This window comes from Equus przewalskii, chromosome 25 (assembly GCF_037783145.1).
Source record: "Equus przewalskii isolate Varuska chromosome 25, EquPr2, whole genome shotgun sequence".
In the NCBI taxonomy this organism is placed as follows: Eukaryota; Metazoa; Chordata; class Mammalia; order Perissodactyla; family Equidae; genus Equus; species Equus przewalskii.
In genome coordinates this window covers 19,228,201-19,247,784 of record NC_091855.1, presented here as the reverse complement: position 1 = coordinate 19,247,784, position 19,584 = coordinate 19,228,201, and the positions used below count along the sequence as shown (strand labels likewise).

General features: G+C 38.0%; 1 protein-coding gene and 1 long non-coding RNA gene across 8 annotated transcripts in view; one reads left to right on the top strand and one right to left on the bottom strand.

The window, feature by feature from the left end:
* LOC139079361 (uncharacterized) overlaps positions 1-5,124 on the top strand; it is a 46,585-nt gene extending 41,461 nt beyond the window's left edge. Inside the window, exon 4 of the long non-coding RNA XR_011532944.1 lies at positions 4,302-5,124. This is a non-coding gene — a long non-coding RNA (uncharacterized lncRNA). The remainder of the gene's footprint in view (positions 1-4,301) is intronic.
* The window catches only part of LIN52 (lin-52 DREAM MuvB core complex component), a 112,451-nt gene that overhangs the window by 64,647 nt on the left and 28,220 nt on the right, over positions 1-19,584 (bottom strand). Inside the window, exon 6 of one of the 7 annotated variants that reach the window (XM_070593905.1) lies at positions 4,195-5,383. The exons of 5 other annotated variants lie outside the window; for them this stretch is intronic. In XM_070593905.1, the coding sequence (XP_070450006.1) occupies positions 5,316-5,383 (68 nt within the window). In that variant the 3' untranslated portion in view covers positions 4,195-5,315. Of the gene's footprint in view, positions 1-4,194; positions 5,384-19,584 lie in introns of those variants that run through there. One more of the 7 variants, XM_070593906.1, reaches the window with a different exon arrangement.

Genomic DNA, 19,584 nt, shown 5'->3' with positions numbered 1-19,584 from the left:
AATTTCATCTCTTCCAAGAGGTGTGCCTGAATTTTTTACCTCACTTTTTCCTCTTTAGGAATTTGTAGAACCCATGCTCAGAGAGCGAAGCAGGGTGTGAGATGGGCATGGTATGAGAAAGGCCAGATCACGCAGAGATATAAGGCCAAGTTAAGGTTTTTGCTTTTATCCTAAGAGCAATGGGAAGCCACTGATGGGTTTTAAGAAGTGAATGAGGTCACGTGTCAATTTGCATTTCACACGTATTACTCTGACTGTAGAGAGGAGCAGTTATTGGAGAAAAGATCAATTCTACAGCTAATTCAGTTAGGAGAAGGGGAGAATTCCAGAAATAGATTAAAGGAGCTTGATAAAGCAGGCCTGTGTAGATGGAGAACTTGAAACTCAATATTCTAGAGGAAAATGATAGCCATTTGAGTAAATGTATGTTTACCATAGAAAACACTGGTAAATATTCATTAAAAGAGCTGATGTGCAGAATTTAGTACTAAATGTTCTCCTATCAAGAATGTATTGACATTTACAATGCCTGAACCTTGACTAGATCTTGGTTAAAAAAAAAGTTACAAGAGATTTTTAGTGAAAATTGAGGAATTTTGAATGCGGAATGATATTAGATGTTTTGCAAATACTCTTCATTTTTCTTTGATGTCATTAGAGTATTATTATGTAGGAAATTGTCCTTATTCTTACGAGATGTGTTCTGAAGTATTTAGGGGTAAAGTGCCATGTGCGAAACTTCCAAATAGTTCAAGGAGAAAAAAAAGTACACGAACACATACACACACACGTGTGTATGAAGGGAGGCTCACTGGGAACTTAAAAAATCTTCATAATGTACTAGTGGAAGAAAAGAAGACACTGAAATTTCTTCTTGAGTTAGTGAAGAGGGGCTTTTTTCCTGATCTATTAGTGGCATTTATTTACTTGATAATTTGAAATAAGTTATTTTTAACCTGCAGCTCCAAGGAAGTTTGGGATCTTAAAAAGTCAAACACCACATGAGGATTTTCACCCAACAATTATCCCTTATACAAGTAGTTAACCAATAGGTACACCAGTCTTCCCTTTAGTTTCAAGCCAGGTTACTCTTGGATTCATTCTAAGCCTGATTAAGGAGAGTGAGGAAGAAACTGACTGTCCTTTTTCAATCTGGAGACATGTTACTGAATCCTTCTCCAGCACCTATGTTTATTATACCTTTAATACAAAGTTATCAATCCCTGCTGTGGAGCCATTTCAGAGAATAGCATTTACATAAGTAGTATTCAAATAATCTTCTGTTGTGTTGCTTTTTTCTTTGTTAATACCATTATCCTCCAACACTGTGAGACTGTTGGCTAATTAAACCCTTGTTTTTACTGAAGTTGACAGGTGACAGCAACATTGTGAATTCTCAAGCATCTTATCCTCTTTGTTAAATTGTACCGCCACCTACTACTCTTTTAAACTACTTGGGAGAAGGTTCAGGGTTTGTTGCAAGGACGGTTTTGATTCTTGAGGGATCTGCCCGAATACAAACTGTACTAGAAGAAAAGTATATGTGTTGGTTTTTCTATCTATTTTAAAAGGGCTTCCCTTAACTTGAGTTTCTCTCACAATTGCTGTAAGGAAAGAAAACACTAGAAAAATCCTGAAGGATCTTTAAAGACAGGAATATCAAGAATTTCTGTTTTAAGACTCCCTTTCTCATGGCAAATGGTTGAGGACATACCACTTTAAGCAGTGAGGAAAGAACTGAGAATTAAGATACAGCAGATGTAGTTGTCATCAGAACTATAGCTGCCCCAGGGGCCAGTCCAGTGACATAGTGCTAAGTTTGCACATTCCACTTCCATGGCCCAGGGTTCGCAGGTTTGGATCCTGGGCATGGACCCACACATTGCTCATCAAGCCATGCTGTGGCAGCGTCCCACATACAAAATAGAGGAAGACTGGCAAAGATGTTAGCTCAGGGACAATCTTCCTCACACACACAAAAAAACCCCCAAAACTACAGCTACCCCACTCTTGAGGAGGAATGAACGTTCCAAAGAAGAAATCCTGCGTTTTAATTCTAAGAAAAGGAAAATGGAAAGATGAAAAAAGACCCAAGTTCAATTGTCAACAGTGATGGAAAGGGGAAATCATCTTAAAGGCATTGTATAAAATGAAGTTAGAAAGGATTTTTCACATCTACCATATCAGTATAAGTTGCATTTTCACTCAGGAAACAAGCATTGTCCATGTTGTATTTTCAACACAGTTATCCAACACAAAGTCATTTGACCTTAAACCAACCAACCAACCAACCAACAAACAAGGGAGGCCAAGGTCCAGTATCAATTCCTATCCCACCATTCCTAATCTCCCAGCAAGTTAATGCAAATCAAAGCAAGCACTTCAGTGCTGCTGGTAGTGAAGCCTGTTCCTTTCCCAAGAGAGGCCTGTAAAACAGGACAGTCACTGACAGCAGTACAATTACTGACACAGATACAGACTTTATGGACATGTTTATCTCTGCTGTAAATCCACACTCTCTCTCCACTCCGATTCACGAGTCATAAAGAAATTGCAGATAATGAAAAAGTTGGGGAAATTTACAGCATGTCGGAAACCTCAGACAGCCAGAAGAAATTAAAGAGCTGACTAGGGATAAATCACACAGGTACAATTAAAACTTCCTGCATACCTCCTTCATTTCCAAACTGAGGCACAATCCAATGGAGCTGATGAAAAGTTGAGGTCATGACTCCTCAGGTTGTAATCATTTCTTAACTAACTGCATGTTAAAAATTAGCCAATTCACAGGTCATGTGTAAATGCTGATTTCTTGCTGTTACTTTGATTTCCTTTGCTCTCCACTAGAAGCACCCACAGAGCAATTCTGTCTGTAAACAGGCCAAATTGCAACAAGCAATAAGTGAAAAGGTGATGTCCCCTCTCCCACTGCCATCTCTGTAGGTGCAGGACATTTTTTACCATCGCCACTGTGGACTGAGCATTAAAATGAGAAAGTGGAGCTACAATGGGTGAATGAAATTGAAGGTTTTTTCTTCCCCAATAAATAACCATTCTGAAGGTTTCATCTGATCTCTTTTCAACATTCCAAAGGAGATTTTAAGGGACTGATATGTTTGATACTAGAATAAGAATTACTTCTGGTGATACTTGTTTTTTGATAGTGGACTGAGTTAATGGTCCATACTCTGATGTAACCATCTCCATGGGAACTTAAATGTGGCATGGCTTTAGCTATACCACTGCCCTCAGCTACCCAACTTTTGTTTTTCACATTCTTCCAGTCACAAAGGCTACAGGGGAGGGGGGGGAGTGGAGAACAAAAAGGCAAAACACAACAAAACCCCAGACTTTACCAGAATATCTAAGTGCTAATTAATGTGCAACTATTGTTTCAATAAAGTAAAACAAAAAATACCAAAGATAAGAAATAATGTTTATTTTTTAAATAATAAGGCTTAATAGAGCCCCACAATTAAAGACTAGAATATTATGTTAGTTAATTGTTGGCCCCTCTATCCTATAAGCCTATAAAGTCCTCTGTGAAGGAAAAAAGGGAAGAGTCTATCAAATGCTGCACTCTTCCATTTTCCTCAACTTATTCAGATGAAACTAGCAGGTTTAAAAGACATCAACCCAAACACTTACAAGATCTCTCTGGAAAGCAGAAATGCACAACACAGAGTTTAGCAACTAACTTCTATGTAACTGAACCAAACTAAGAGTGTTAACAAAGTTATACACAAGTCAATACTAATCTCTGTGCATCTCTATAGGGTGAAGCTTCAACCAAATTAGCTCTAATGATTTGGAAATTCTGAGCCCTGTCAAGAAATGAAGGTTAACAGGATTTTTTAGAGATATGGAGGACGCAACTGACATGGTTTCAATTTTGTTCCTATTTGACTCCTTGATGATTTGAGGTCCATTTTACACTTCAGAGAACCCAAATGTCATTTCCACTTTATATATTAAGATTTTATTCTCTATGGAATAAAAATAGTTCTAAGGAAACACTGAGAGCTTCAACCCAGGCATCACGACCATAAAAAACTTAGGTCCTACCTAGCTCATGGACCTCAATTCTATTCACCCACAAGCATAAGACATGATCTCTGATCTGCTTTTGCTTATAACAAAAAGTTCCTTAAGCTTTTAAGTGTCAGACTGGTGTCCAGTAACAAACAAGAACTGTTAAATAGAGGCAGAGTTTTATTTACAAGTTTCCAAGAGGCAAATCATATTTTATCAAATGAGTTTTTGAGTAAAGCCAAGACACATATCTACTGTTTTCATTCTAGGAGGCAATGATACCACGAGATTAAGAATCTGAAGACCTGGATTCTACTCCCAGTTTCACAGATAAGCAGGTGTGTCACTCTGGGCAAATCAATGAAGATCTCTGAACCTCAATTACCTCACCTGTTCAAAAAGGAATGGTAGAATAGTAGTGAGAGTTAAATGAGAAAACACATGCAAGAAACACAGCAGGCTCAAAAATGTTACTTGCCTTTCCCTCTTTGTGAGACATGATTCAGATTCCTGGTTCTGTCACTAATGAGCTGTGTACTCGTCACTAGGCAAGTCACCTAATATCTTTAGGCTTCTGTTTCCGCATCGGTAACATCAGAGGGTTGGGACTCAATGATCTCTAAAGATTTCCTTTCAGCTCTAACATGCTACGATTACCGATTCTGCCACTAAATTACTGTGTGACCCTGGGAAAGTCACTTCATTTCTTCGGACCTCAGTTTCCTCACCTTTAAATACTGGAAGATGAATCAATAGAAAAGTAGACAAAGACTATACTAAGAAATTCATAAAAGGAGGAAAAACAAATGGCCAGTAAAAATAATTTTATTAGCAATTAAAGAAATGGATATAAAAAATACTGAAACAGGGGCCAGGCAGGTGGCGCAGCGGTTAAGTGCGCACGTTGGCACCCGGGATTCGCCAGTTCGGATCCCCGGTGCGGACATGGCACCGCTTGGTAAGCCACAGTGTGGTAGGCGTCCCACATATAAAGTAGAGGAAAGTGGGCATGGATGTTAGCTCAGGGCTAATCGTCCTCAAAAAATAAATAAATAAAAATAAAAAATAAAACAAATTTAAACAACAAAAAAAGATTTAAAAAATACTGAAATATAATTTTTCATCTACAAAATGGACAAGTATTAAAAAGTTTAACAATATGCAGGGTTGGCTAAGATGTAGGAATACATGTACTTTCATTTACTGTTGTTAAAATTATAATTTGGACAAGTCTTCGTGGAGGTCACTTTGGCAGTATGTGTAAACAATTTTACATGTGCAATTCACTTTGATGTAGAGCAGAAGAGGCTCATCACAGCATGACTTACTTCACTGAAACACTGGAAACAACCTAAATGTCCATCAAGAGAGAATTAAGGAAACACATCATTAATAATCACACAACGGTATTCTGCACGGTCATAAAACTGATGATTTTGCTAGGCTTGCATGGGTATTGAAAGATGTTCACAACGCACTAAGTCAAAAATGCAGGTTGTAGAACAGGAATGGCATGATGCCACGTACATAAAATTTACGTGTATATGCATATATATGTGTATGCATGTATGCACGTGTGCATAATACCTCTTAGAAAGAAATGTTTGGAGGATTTGGAGGAGTGTTCATCAAAATGTTAAAAATGACCACTACTTTGAGATCCTGTAATTTTGGGTGATTTTTGCTTTCTTTATATTTTCTGCAATGAATATGTATTGTTTTACAATGGCAAAAAAATAAAGCTCATATTTAACTTTTAAAAATATATATTACAAAAAAGATTCTATGACTCTTTAACAATTCTTTTCAGTTAGATAAGCAATATCTCTTGTTCTCGTCTTTCACAGAAAACATGTGGACAGCTGCATCAGTAGCGCTACGCTGTACTCCTTTACTTAGACCTGTGCTAAGCACTTTACACACACCATTTCTAATCTCTACAATGCTATAAGAGCATTTTTATTCTAAAGAAAACAGCAGGGCTTTTACATTTTAGAATCTGTTTTCTCCCACATTAGATGTTATTTTGAAAGGAGGGAGAAACCCCTCCTTAAGAGATCCTTAAGACCAGAAAACTCTCCTTACTTTTAAAAAAGTCACTTCGTAAATAGAAATTTTATTCTCAGTTATATTTCAAATCTCAACTAGAAGCACTCCTGCACTTAGGAATTCTAAGCTGACACTAGGAATATACTCAAGATTGCTGAAACCCAGGAAAAGCACAAATGTGGTATTTAACAAAGCACACTGGACAATGCGGGATGGGATTCAGGCTGGTTATTTGTTGCAGGATGGCCTGGACAAGCAAACAAGAAACCAGAGTACTTGAGAATAAAAAACTTAGGGGCCGGCCTAGTGGCACAGCGTTTGAGTTTGCAAACTCTACTTCAGCTGCCAGGGGTTTGCCAGTTCGGATCCCAGGTGCAGACCTAAGCACTGCTTATCAAGCCATGCTGTGGCAGGCATCCCACATATAAAGTAGACGAAGATGCACACAGATGTGAGCTCAGAGCCAGTCTTCCTCAGCAAAAAGAGGAGGATTGGCAGCAGATGTTAGCTTAGGACGAATCTTCCTCAAAAAAAAAAAGAGAAGAAAAAAAGAAAGAACAAAAAACTTAACTTCTAAATCATGTTGAAACTTTTAGTTGCCGTTCTACATTAAAAGCACATTTAATTACTTTTTCATTTCCTGATATACATTCATGTAATTTAAATTGGAGAGATACAGAAAAGGAAATAGTCTGTGATCCAACATACAGTGGTCCCCCCTTATCTGAAGTTTCGCTGTCTGTGGTTTTAGTTACCCACAGTTAATCATGGTCCAAAAATATTACGTGGAAAATTCTAGAAATAAACAATTCATAAGTTTTAAATCGTGTGCCATTCTGAGTAACATGATGAAGTCTCGCAGTGTCCTATTCCATCCCACCTGGGAAGTGAAACATCCCTTTGTCCAATGTATCTATGCTGTATACGTTACCCACCCCCTACCTCCATTTAGTCACTTAGTAGCCATCTTGGTTATCAGATTGACTGTTGTGGTATCGTAGTGCTTGTGTTCAAATAACCCATTTTACTTAATAATGGCCCCAAAGCACAAGAGTAGTGATGCTGGCAATTTATTACAGTATATTATTATAATTGGTCTATTTTATGACTAGTTATTATTGTTAAGCCCTTACTGTGCCTAATTTATAAGTTAAACTTTATCGTAGTATGTACAGTACAGTCACATGACACTTAACGACGGGGATACCTTCTGAGAAATGCATCCTAAGCAATTTCCTCATTTCGTGAACGTTATAGAGTGTACTTACACAAACCTAGATGGTATAGCCTGCCACACACCTAGGCTATACGGTGCTAATCTTATGGGACCACCGTCCTGTAAGCAGTAGGTCATTGACCAAAACATGGTTCTCCCATGCATCACTGTACAGGGTTCAGTACTATCTGCAGTTTCAGGCATCCACTGGGCATCTTGGAACGTATCCCCTGTGGATAATGGGGGAACTACTATATACGCACTCTCTCATATTCCTACCAATTCACAAACTTGTTTATCTTCATCTATTCTCTCATTCTTCTTTTTATGATAGAGTAGCTCTCTTTCTTCTAATCTAAGGCCAATGCACCTGTGCTCTAAACCCTAACCCTTCAAGCCCTCTCAGAAATGTTACTTATACTTTATCCCTTTTCATGCTGTGTCTTCCATCTTTGCCACCAGAATTTAAACATACATAAGTCTATTGTCCTAAGGCAAATAATAAACTTTGACTCCACTTCTCCCTCTACCTACCACCCTCCCTCGCTCCTAACAGCCAAACTCTGAAAGCATTATCTACATTTCCCACCTTCTACTCATTCCTCACTCCATTTCAAACTGCCTCTACCACCCCCATTAAAACTACCTCACTCATCCACACATTCAACTGCCTACACAATGTCTCCAACTAACATTCAAAGCCAAAGCCCACGTCAAAAACCAAACTCATAATCTCTTCTTTCAAATTTGTTCCTCCTCCATTGTTCTTTAAAAAAGCTTTAATAAGGTATAATTCATCTATGATTGAACTGCACATATTTGAAGTGTACAGTTGGGTAAGTTTTGACAAATGTATTCACCACTCCTGAGGCAAAACCCTTCTGAGTCTTGTGAATTATGGGATTTTTCCAGTCTGGCTGGTGGGAGTAGGCATATTAATGGCCCTGTGGTGTCGGTCACTGTTTCCTCTAATGCTTTTGAATGGTTCTTTCTTTAGCCTTAAGTAGTTTCCTCACATGAATGCACTGATCAGCTGAATACTAGGAGGATCCTCTGCAGATCTGCAGGCTTCTCTCTCTGTCCAGCCCTCTCCTCTCTGGTACTCTGTCCTGTGAACTCAAGCTGCCTTGGTCTCACCAGACTGAGCTGTTTCTTCAACTCAGGGAGTCTGCTGGTCTCCACCTGGGTTCCCCCTCCCTGAACTGCAGTCTAGAAACTCTCAAAGCAGTAAGCTGGGACAATCACAGGGCTCACCTCACTTACTTCCTATCTCTCAGGGATCACTGTCCTTTGTTGCCTGATATCCAGTGTTCTAGAAACCACTGCCTCATATATTTTGTCATTTAAAAAAACTGTTTTAGGTGAGAAGATGAATCTGCTCCCTGATATTCCAGCTCAGCCCAAAATAGAAGTCCTTCCACTGTTCTTTGTATGCCACCGGCCTACATGCTCATGGGAGAAATCTAGGAGACATCCTTGACACTTCCCTCTCCTCTCTCATTTCCCACAGCCAGTCGATATCCTAAATCACTCTCAAAGTCAATGACATCTCTCCCTGTCACTACCAGGACCCTAGTTCTAGGCACCACAGTCTTGGCTATTGCAATGACCTCCTATTTGGTCTCCCTAGTTCTTCTCTTACCCATCTCCAAACCATTCTCTACAGAAAGTGGCCAGAAAGTGAATATTGCTTGCTTAAGCCCTTCAATGACTTTCCAGGGCTCTTAGGATAATGTCCAAAATCCTTAATACAACCAACAAGTCTTACAGGATCCAGTCTTTTTCTATCTCAGCAGTCACTGTCTGAGTTCATCATTATTAGCCTTCTTTCAGTTCTTTGAAGGCATTATGAGCCTTCCCACTACCAGACTTTGCTCATCCCTCTAGAAAGCTCATCTCCCTTCCCTTCACTCAGTTAATTCCTATCATTCTTCACACTTAAATATCTTTTTTTCAGAACTATCCCTGCCCTCTTAACCCCTGACTCACATTGTACTTAAAATAATTTATCAGCAAATAATTATTTAATACCCTATCTACTAGAATGTTAGCTCTATGACAGCAGGAACCATCTCTGTCTTATTTACTGCCAAGTCCTTGGTACCTAGCACAGTACCCTGAAGGTATACAATAAATATTTGCTGTATGAATGTGAGATAATAGAAAATATATATATTGGCCTCTGTCCAAGTTCCTGGTACAGAGTTCCTAAAACCCTTGTAATTTCCTAAGTGATAAGAGCTCTAGGAACATCTTTTCTCCCAATATTTATTGACCGTGGTTCGTGACACAGAGCTCCTAAATCCCTTGGAATTTCCTGGGTGATGGCAGTGTCTTTTACACTATTAAAGTGACTCCTGGTGAGCTCCTGGATACAAGCTGTTCACCAGAAAGCCCAAGCCATGATTAGAAGCTTGAAATTTTCAGTCCCACCCCCGATTCTCCAGAGATGGGAGAGGGGCTGGAAATGGAGTTAATAATCAATCATGCCTATGTGATGAAGCCTCATAAACATCCCAAAAGTATGGGGCTCAGGGAGCTTCCAGGGTGCTGAATACGTGGAGAGGCTGAGGGAGTGGTGCGCCCCTTCCCTCATACCTTGCCCTACACATCTCTTCCATCTGGATGTTCATCTGTATCCTCTATCATATCCTTTTATAATAAACGGGCAAACAGTAAGTAAACTTTTTTCCCCCCCAAGTTCTGTGAGCTGCTCTAGCAAATTAATCAAACCCAAGGAGGAGCTAGTGGAAATATTCAATTTATGGCTAATTGGTCAGAAGCACAACTGACAACCTAGACTTGCGACTGACATGTGAAGTGGGGGGGTGGGCGGGGAGTCCTGTGGGACTGAGCCCTTAACCTGTGGAATCAGCAGCAGCAAATCTGGTGTTGCAGAATTACTTGGTGTGGGGGAAAAAAACCCCACAAATCTGGTGTCAGAAGTGTTGTTAGTGTGATAGTAAAGAAGAAAGACACAGGAGGAATAAGAGCAGGTTTTCCCGACACAATGAATGTCCATGTCTTAAAATAATAGAATTTTAATGCTCTAAGGATCTTAGAGGTCTGCTAGTCCAATAACTTCATTGTTAAACTGAGGAAACTGATGCTCCAGGTCACACAGCTAAATTACTGATAAAGGTGACACTAGGCAACAATAAAACCTAAAATTTATTGATAGTTTATTAGGTGTCAAATACCATATTATGCATTTTTTTACTGAGGTAAAATTCACACTTTTCAAGTGTGCAATTCAGTGGCATTTAGTATATTCATAACATTGTGCAACTGCCACTTATATCAAGTTCCAAAATATTTTCCTAACCTCAAAAGAAAATCCTGTACCCATTAAGCAGTCACTTCTCACTTCCCCCCTCTCCTGCCCTCTCTCTTTGATTGGCAACCACCAACTTTTTCTCTGTCTCTATGGATTTACCTACCCAGGATGTTTCATATAAATGGAATCATACAGTATGGGACCTTTTGTATCTGGCTTCCTTTATTTAGTATAATGTTTTTGAGATTCACCCAAACTGTAGTACGTTATCAGTACTTCATTCACTTTTATGGCTGAATAATATTCCACTGTATGTATATACCATATTTTGTTTATCCAGTCATCTGTTAGTGGACATTTGGGTTGTTTCCACCTTTAGGCTAGGCGAACAAGAATAGTGCTGATATGAACATTCATGTACAAGCATTTGTTTGAGCATCAAACAATTCTTTTGAGCATCTGCCTAGTAACGGAATTGCTGGGTCATACGGTAATTCTACGCCTAACTTTCTGAGGAACTACCAAACTTTCCCACAGTGGCTGCATCATTTTACATTCCCACCAGCAACTGTATGAGGGTTCCAATTTCACCATATCCTTGCCAACATTTGTTATTTTCTGTTCTTTTTTAAAAAATTATTATTATTATAGTCATCTTGGTGGGTGAGAAATGGTATCACATTGTGTTTTTGCATTTCCCTAATGACTAATAATGTTCAGCATCATTTTATATGCTTATCGGCCATTGGTATATCTTCTTTGGAGAAATGTCCACTCAAGTCCTTTGTCCATTTTTTAATTTGGTTGTTTGTCTTTTTGTTGTTAAGTTGTAAGAGTTCTTTATATATTCTGGATACTAGACTCTTATCAGATATATGATTTGCAAAAGTTTTCTCCATTCTGTGGGTTGTCTTTTCACTTTCTTGATAATATCCTTTGATGTACAAATGTTTTTAAATTAAATGAAGTCCAATTTATCCATTTTTTCTTTTGCTGCTTGTGTTTTTGGTGTCATATGTAAGCATCCATGGCCAAATCCAAGGTCATGAAGAGTCATGCTAGGCATTTTACAATCATCATCCACTTTCATCCACTCAACAACCAAATAAGATAGGTATTATTACCTCCATTTTACAGACTAGGAGAATGAGGCTCAGAGAGAGGTAACTTGTAAAGTTAGTAAGTAGAAGAACCAGTCTGTTTCCAATGACCTGGATCTTATAATTCCCAAGCCAGTTTTTCTCTCCATATTCACAACATAGCAGTTTGTTTCCTATGGAATGAGGAATGAGGGACTAGAGAGAAGTCATGGTCTTCCTGTAACTTTATCTCAGAAGCAGCATTCCAACATTTTTGCTGTCACTAGATCCAGCCCACACTTAAGAGAAGATCATGCAAGGGCATAAATACCAGTAGCAGGGATCACAGGGGACCATCTTAGAAGCTACCTATCATACCAGGGTTCTGTTTTAACATTACATATCCTCTCCTGGGTGATCTTCTCACCTATGGATCTAACTAGAACCTACAAGCTGATGATGTCCAAAACTCTACTTCCTGTACACTAGATCCATACATTCAACTACCTCCTGGGTCTATCCACCTAGACAGCCTACAGATACAGTACAACTGAACTCCCCAATCCTTCTTCTCAAAGGTAGTCTTCTCCCTATATTTACCCAAGCCAGAAACCTAAGAGTCATTCTTTGTTTTGTAATTGAAATATATTTGACGTATCACATTGTGTAAATTTAAGGTGTACACTAAGAATCAACTTTATTTCCTTTATCCTCAATCCATCTTTTCTACCATGTTGGCAAAGTGATATTTTTAAGAATGTAAATATGATCACATGCCTACTATGCTTATTTCCCATATGCTGCCATCACGATAACAACTGTTAGCAGTTTTTAAGCACTTATTAAGTGCCAACACTATGCTAAGGTTTTATAAATAATACTGCATCAAATCATCAAAATAATACTCTAGGGACTGGCCCCGTGGCCGAGTGGTTAAGTTCGCACGCTCCACTTTGGCGGCCCAGGGTTTCACCAGTTAGGATCCTGGGCGCAGACACGGCACTGCTCATCAGGCCATGCTGAGGTGGCATCCCACGTGTCAACTAGAAGGACCCACAACTATAATATACAACTATGTACTAGGAGGATTTGGGGGAGAAAAAGCAGAAAAAAAAAGAAGATTGGCAATAGTTGTTAGCTCAGGTGCCAATCTTTAAAAAAAAATAATGATGATGATGATAATAATACTCTAAAGTAACAGATCTCAAAGTGTGATCATGAAACCCCTGGAGATCCTGGGGATTGTGAAGCCCCTTTCAGGGAGTCCATGAATTAAAAATATGTACAATACCAAGATGCCTTATTTCACTCATTCTCTCATAAGTGAACAGTTATGTTTTCTATAGCCTACCTAACATAAGATATCTCAACATATTGAAAGCAGAAGCAGATAGGAAAATCCAACTGTCTTTTATCAAGACAGACATTAAAGGAATTTGAAAAAATGTAAAAAACGCCACTCCTCTCACTATCTTTTTGTTTGGAAAACAGTTATTCTTCATAAAAATATGTTATTTATGTTAACATGTAATGGGTTTATTCCTATTTTTAAAATAAATATTTTAAAACTTTCTCCATTTTACTATCTGAAACAGTAAATACAGATAGCTATAACCCACATAAATAAGAGCTCTTCTGGGTCACCATTACTTTTTAAGAATGTAAAGAAGTCCTGACACCAAAAAGTTTGAGAACCACTGTTCTAAGGTCATCATCTCCATTTCACAAATGAATGAACTAGAGCTTAGAAAGCTAAGTGGTAGACGGAGATTCATAACAAAGCTATATGACTCTAGAAGCCAGACTTAATTACTAGATTGCCCTCACCTATTAGCTACTTATCATCTGGCTTCTACCTACTTATCTCCAGGTTATTGTTCTTTTCCTTATATCATATTCAGGTCATCACTTCTCTCCAGTAGCCTTAGTTTCTTCAAACAAAGGTACTTCTTAAGCTATATTTTGAAAAAGCAATTCCTACAAGTTGCTCACTACAATAAGATAATTTCCTCTCCCAAAGTTTTCTTTAAACCAGACAAGCATAAGTTTTTCAACCTATCAATTATAGATAAGATATAATTCCTTGGATCTGATCTCTTCAGAATTTCTTCTTAGAAACAAACCTCACAAAACGTCCACAGTGATGCCAACAATTATACCAACCTCCCAGTAGACATGTTTTGGAACCATGAAACAGGGACTTAAAGTCATTGCTCACATGCTTTACATCAGTTACATTAGTTCTTCATTTCTACAAAGGGTTTATGATCTGAAAAAGAAAAACTATGCTGGACAGCAAGCGACTAAAGATTATTTATAGTTGGGGGCCAGCCCTGTGGCACAATGGTTAAGTTTGGCACACTCCACTTTGGCAGCCTGGGTTCACGGGTTCGGATCTGGGGTACAGACCTAAGCCACTTGTCAGCTGCACTGTGGCAGCAACCAACACACAAAATAGAGGAAGACTGGAACAGACGTTAGCTCAGAGCTAATCTTCCTCAGCAAAAAAAAAAATGGCAGGGGGGAGATTGTGTATAGCGCTTCAGTGATTTCCTTAACCTTCACAACAAAGATGCCCAAACAAGCTCTTTTTCCTGAGGCATCTTTATAGCAATGCATTTCCTTCTTCATGCTGGCTTTTCCTAGTTGACTGAGAAATTGGAGACAGATTCGTTTTCACAAAATATAGCTCTAATCCCCACAAAGTTGCCTTGTTTTTTTTAATGTTTAAAACTATTCCTCAGGGGCTGGCCCGGTGGTGCAGTGGTTAAGTTTGCACGTTCTGCTTCTTGGCAGCCCAGGGTTCATCGGTTCGGATCCCGGGTGCAGACATGGCACTGCTTAGCAAAAGCCATGCTGTGGCAGGCGTCCCATGTATATATATATAAAAAAAAAAACCAAAACCAAAAAACCATTCCTCAAAAGAAACCTATGTAGTAGGCTCAACTGTTTCTAAAACTAATCCACTGCACAGGGTGGATTTCCCATTCAGGGTCATACTGTAAGCTCTATAAGCACAGCACTTATCAGAGTCATTAATAATCCAACTGAAATCAATGGCTCCAGTATAATTCCCTGTGGTTTCCCAATCCCACCCAAACAAGTTTTCTCTATTCTAACAATTATCTCTTGCTTGGATCTGCTGTTTCCATTCCACATTATCAATTCACTCTATATTTCTTATACCACTAGCCATAGTGATTTCCATACACTTACAAAAGACAAAAAGATCTGTCTTCTGTTTTTATAATTAACGGATGGAAGTTTAATTATTAATGTGAGACTAAAATCTTCCTTGTTTTTTTCTATCCAATTCTAAAATAATTATACGCATCAACTGGGTTGTTAGTTCATTATGCAAGTTCTTTTATTGTATAGTGCCAGAGTTAGTCAACAAATAATTAATGATGCTTTGGTTTTTCAAGGAAAGTGGTTTTCCAAGGATTTTCAAATAACAAATGGTAACATTTAAAAATGCATCATTCAACAATGTTGTGAGAAAACTTAAACACCAAATCAGGAAACCAGTGAGTTGAGGAAATACACCTTCACTTTCTCCGTTTGAATCTTTTCTATTATGTAACCAATAATAATATTCTGATATTCCCAGGGGGGAGAAGTGGAAGAAGAAAACAATTTGGCCAGCCTAAGACACACTAGTAATTTAGTATTTATTTCTAAGATATTACAGCTTTGACATTGGCATAACACAAATTAAAATGGCAGGGGTGGTACAACAAAAAAAGAAAATATCACTAAACTTAACTACACTAACATTCAAAACTTCTGTTAAAGAAATTTGAATATGGATTGTATATCAGATAACTGTATTATGTGATGTTAAATTTGAGTGTTAATTGTATTGTAGATATGTAGAATGTCCTTGTTCTTAAGAAATAATGCTGAAGTATTTATGAAGTATCAAGATGTCTGCAGCTAGCTCTCCAATAGCTAAAGAATAAAACAATAAAATTAAAAATTATATATAGAGAGATAAAGCAAATGTGACAAACATTAACAATTGGTGAACAGATGAAGGGTATATGAGTATTTATTGTTCTATTTGTACAACTTTTTAAAGAGATTTGAAACTTGAAAAAATATAAAGATGGGAGAAAAAAACAGACTTCAGTTCATTAAAATGCATCATTAAGAAAATAAAAAGGCAGGGGGTGGCCCCAATGCCAAGTGGTTACAGTTCTGCGCCCTCTGCTTCAGCAGCCTGGGTTTGGATCCTGGGTGCAGACCTGCTCCACTCATCAGCCATGCTGTGGAGGCATCCCACATACAAAGTAGAGGAAGGGTGGCACAGATGTTAGCTCAGGACTGATCCTCCTCAAGCGGAAAAAAAAAAGAGGAGGATTAACAATGGATGTTAGCTAAGGGTGAATCTTCCTTACCAAAAAAAAAAAGAAAAAGAAAATGAAAACACAAGCCACAGAGTGGGATAAGATATTAGCAATTTATGCAACTGACAGAGGATGCATATCTGGAATATAAAAACAATACTTGCAAATCAATTTTTAAAAGACTGACAATCCAATTTTTATTTATTTATTTATTTATATTTTTTTTAAAGATTGGCACCTGAGCTAACAACTGTTGCCAATCTTTTTTTTTTTTTCTCCTTTATCTCCCGAAATCCCCCCAGTACATAGCTGTATATCTTAGTTGCAGGTCCTTCTAGCTGTGGCATGTGGGATGCCACCTCAACGTGGCCCGGTGAGTGGTGCCATGTCCGCACCCAGGATCCGAACCAGCGAAATCCTGGACCGCTGCAGCAGAGCACACGAACTTAATCACTCAGCCACGGGCCAGCCCCAACAATCCAATTTTTAAAGATGAGCAAGACATATGAATAAGCACTTTACAAAAGAGGTTATCCAAATGGGCAATAAACATAAGAAAAGGTGCTCAATCTCATTAATTATTAGGGAAATGCAAATTAAAACTACACTGAAATACCACTCTACCTATTAGAATGGCTAGAATTTAAAAGACTAAGGGCCAGCCCCATGGCATAGTGGTTAAGTCTGGCATGCTCCACTTTGGCGGCCCAGGTTCACAGGTTTGGATCTCAGGCACAGACCCACACCACTCATCAAGCCATGATGCAGCAGTAACCCACATACAAAAAACAGAGGAGGATTGGCACGGATGTTAGCTCAGAGCTAATCTTCCTCAAGCAAAAAATAATAATAATAAAATAAAAGACTAAAAATATAACCATTGGTAGGACTTGGAGGAACTGAAATTTCTAGTGGGCTTACGAACTGATATAACCACTTTGGAAAACTGTTTGGAAGTATCCACGAAAGCTAAACATATATATATACCCCCAAGCTAGTAATTCTACTCCTACTTACATATACAACAAAAAGGCATGTACCAAAAAAACCCAAAAAAAACACCCCCAAGAATGCTCATAGTATTTATTTATATTAGCCAAAAGCTGGAAACAATCCAAATGTCCATCATTAGTGGAATGAAAAAATAAATTGTGTTGTAGTCTTACAATGAAATACTACACAGCAATGAAAATAAACAAATGACTGCTAAAGATAATGACATAGATGAATACCAAAATGTTGAGCAAAAGAAGCCAGACACAAAAGAGTATATAATTTGTGATTTCATTTATATAAAGTTCAAAAATAAGCAAAATTCTTTCACGATACTGTAAGTCACAACAGTGCTTGCCTTTGGGGAAGGAGCAGGTAGTAACTGGGAGGGACATGAGGAGGCTTTATATATTGGAAAGGTTCTATTTCTTGATCTGCTCTGGGTCATGAGTATTGATTTTATGAAAATTCATTGAGTTGTACATTATGATTTGTGTACTTTTCTTTATGTATATTATACTTCAATTTTTAAAAGCTTATTAAAGAACAAAATACGATGGAACAGTGGAATATTTTTACATCCTGAATCTGAAGTCTCATTTTAGTTCTCTTCTCTATAATCCACCTGTCAGATTTAACTATCCTCTCGAAGGGCTCCTTCACTGTTAGCCCACCGGGCAGCTCTCCATGCGTCCTTCCGCAACAGAGTCAACCAAAGGCAGCAGTTCTTCCTTTAAGAATGCCACCCCTTCTCTCTATATATTTCTCCAATTCTTTTCAGCTATACCCAACATTAGTAGCTTTCACCAAGCGTTTAGTCTAGACTTAAAGGTTAGAGATACTTCTCTGCTACGTATCAAAAGTCATTATTTTTCTAGATTTCCTACAGCAAAGTGCTTTGTCATCATTTATAAATTCCCATGCAACATCATCACCTTCCCGGATCATATTTCTAACACGAACCAGTAGAAAGAACTAAGAAAAAAACAAAGAAACTGACATTACATTTAAAACAAAAAACACTCTTCATTTTGTTGAAATCTCTAGAGTATCAAAAACTAAACTAATAAATAAACAAACAAAAAAAATCAGAAAAATGCCAGTTTATTTCCCCCGGAGCAGAAACAGTCATTCTTATACCTTAAGCCTGGCAAGAAAGTCAACTCCTACGCATTCCTGTTGCAATTATTCAGTTCTCTTCTCTTTGTCATAATACAACTATATTCCAAGCTAAAGAAAAATAAACTATCAGGTCCATTTTACTTCCTAACTGAACAGTTGCAGTTCCATTTAAGACTGAGAGACATTCTAAATGGTTTTTTGCTCCTACTGAGTAGTTAATATTGAGTTCAATTCTCCAATTACAAGGAAGAAAGGCTGAAAACACAAAGCTTGACAAAATCTTGGCCAATGTTTGCTTATGAAAAGATGCCTCTTGGGGCCGGCCCTGTGGCCGAGTGGTTAAGTTCACGCACTCCACTTCGGCGGCCCAGGGTTTTGTCAGTTCGGATCCTGGGCACGGACATGGCACCACTCATCAGGCCATGTTGAGGCGGCACCCTACATGCCACAACTAGAAGGACCCACAACTAAAAATACACAACTATGTACCAGTGGGCTTTGGGGAGAAAAAGGAAAAAGTAAAAAAAAAATCTTTAAAAAAGAAAAGATGCCTCTTTTGCCAACTAAGTCATCTATTGCCCTTGACCCAACAGCCTACCACTCCTTTTGTTCTACTTCCAAATTTCTACTTCTGGAAGGACAGGCTAAGGATGGGAAATGAAGTATCACTAACTTTCACTTTGCTATTCATCACTTGCTTAAAATGATCGATTGTTTTTAATGGATCCAGTCATTTTTATTTAGAAACAGTCCATAAACGAGTTTAAAATTTTAACTGCACAGGAAATTAGGAGATAGATCTTTCAAGTAACTATAATTTTGTTTCTAAAACAGTGTATAATTTTTTTTTTTTTTTAGATAGTTTTCTTCCCTGCTCAACAGAATAGAATGTGTTCATTGTTGACAATTTGGAAAATTCGCAAAATTTTAAAGAAAAAAAATCACTCAAGATAGCCATTAAAACATCCTGGTGTATTTCCTTACAGTCATTTGTTTATGCCCATGCTCTCAAAACAAAACAAAAAAGAAAAAAGAGAAAAAACCCCTTTGATTTTGTGCTCTGCATTTTTTCACTTGTAATTATCCTCACATGTAGCAAGCATTAAATGCTCTTTAATGCCTTAACATGATTTTTAACGGCTATGTTGTCTTCTACTGTATGGATGTACTATAATTCACTTGGTTATTCCCCTAATGTTGAACTTTAAATTGTTTCACTATGTACATCTTCTCATCTACCATACATTTTATAGAATTAAGGAGAATGCTACTTTAAAACCAACCCCATCCAAATTAACTTATGCCCTGCCTGCTTTCCTCTATCCTTCCCCTCCCCTCAAAAACATCAGAAGAGAATAAAACACGCAAGCATTTTATGGTAAAATCCTCTTTGTGTGTAAAGCCATTTCAGAGGCCATGTTGGGTTTATGAAATAACTTGACTAATGGATAAAAGACATGAATGTTT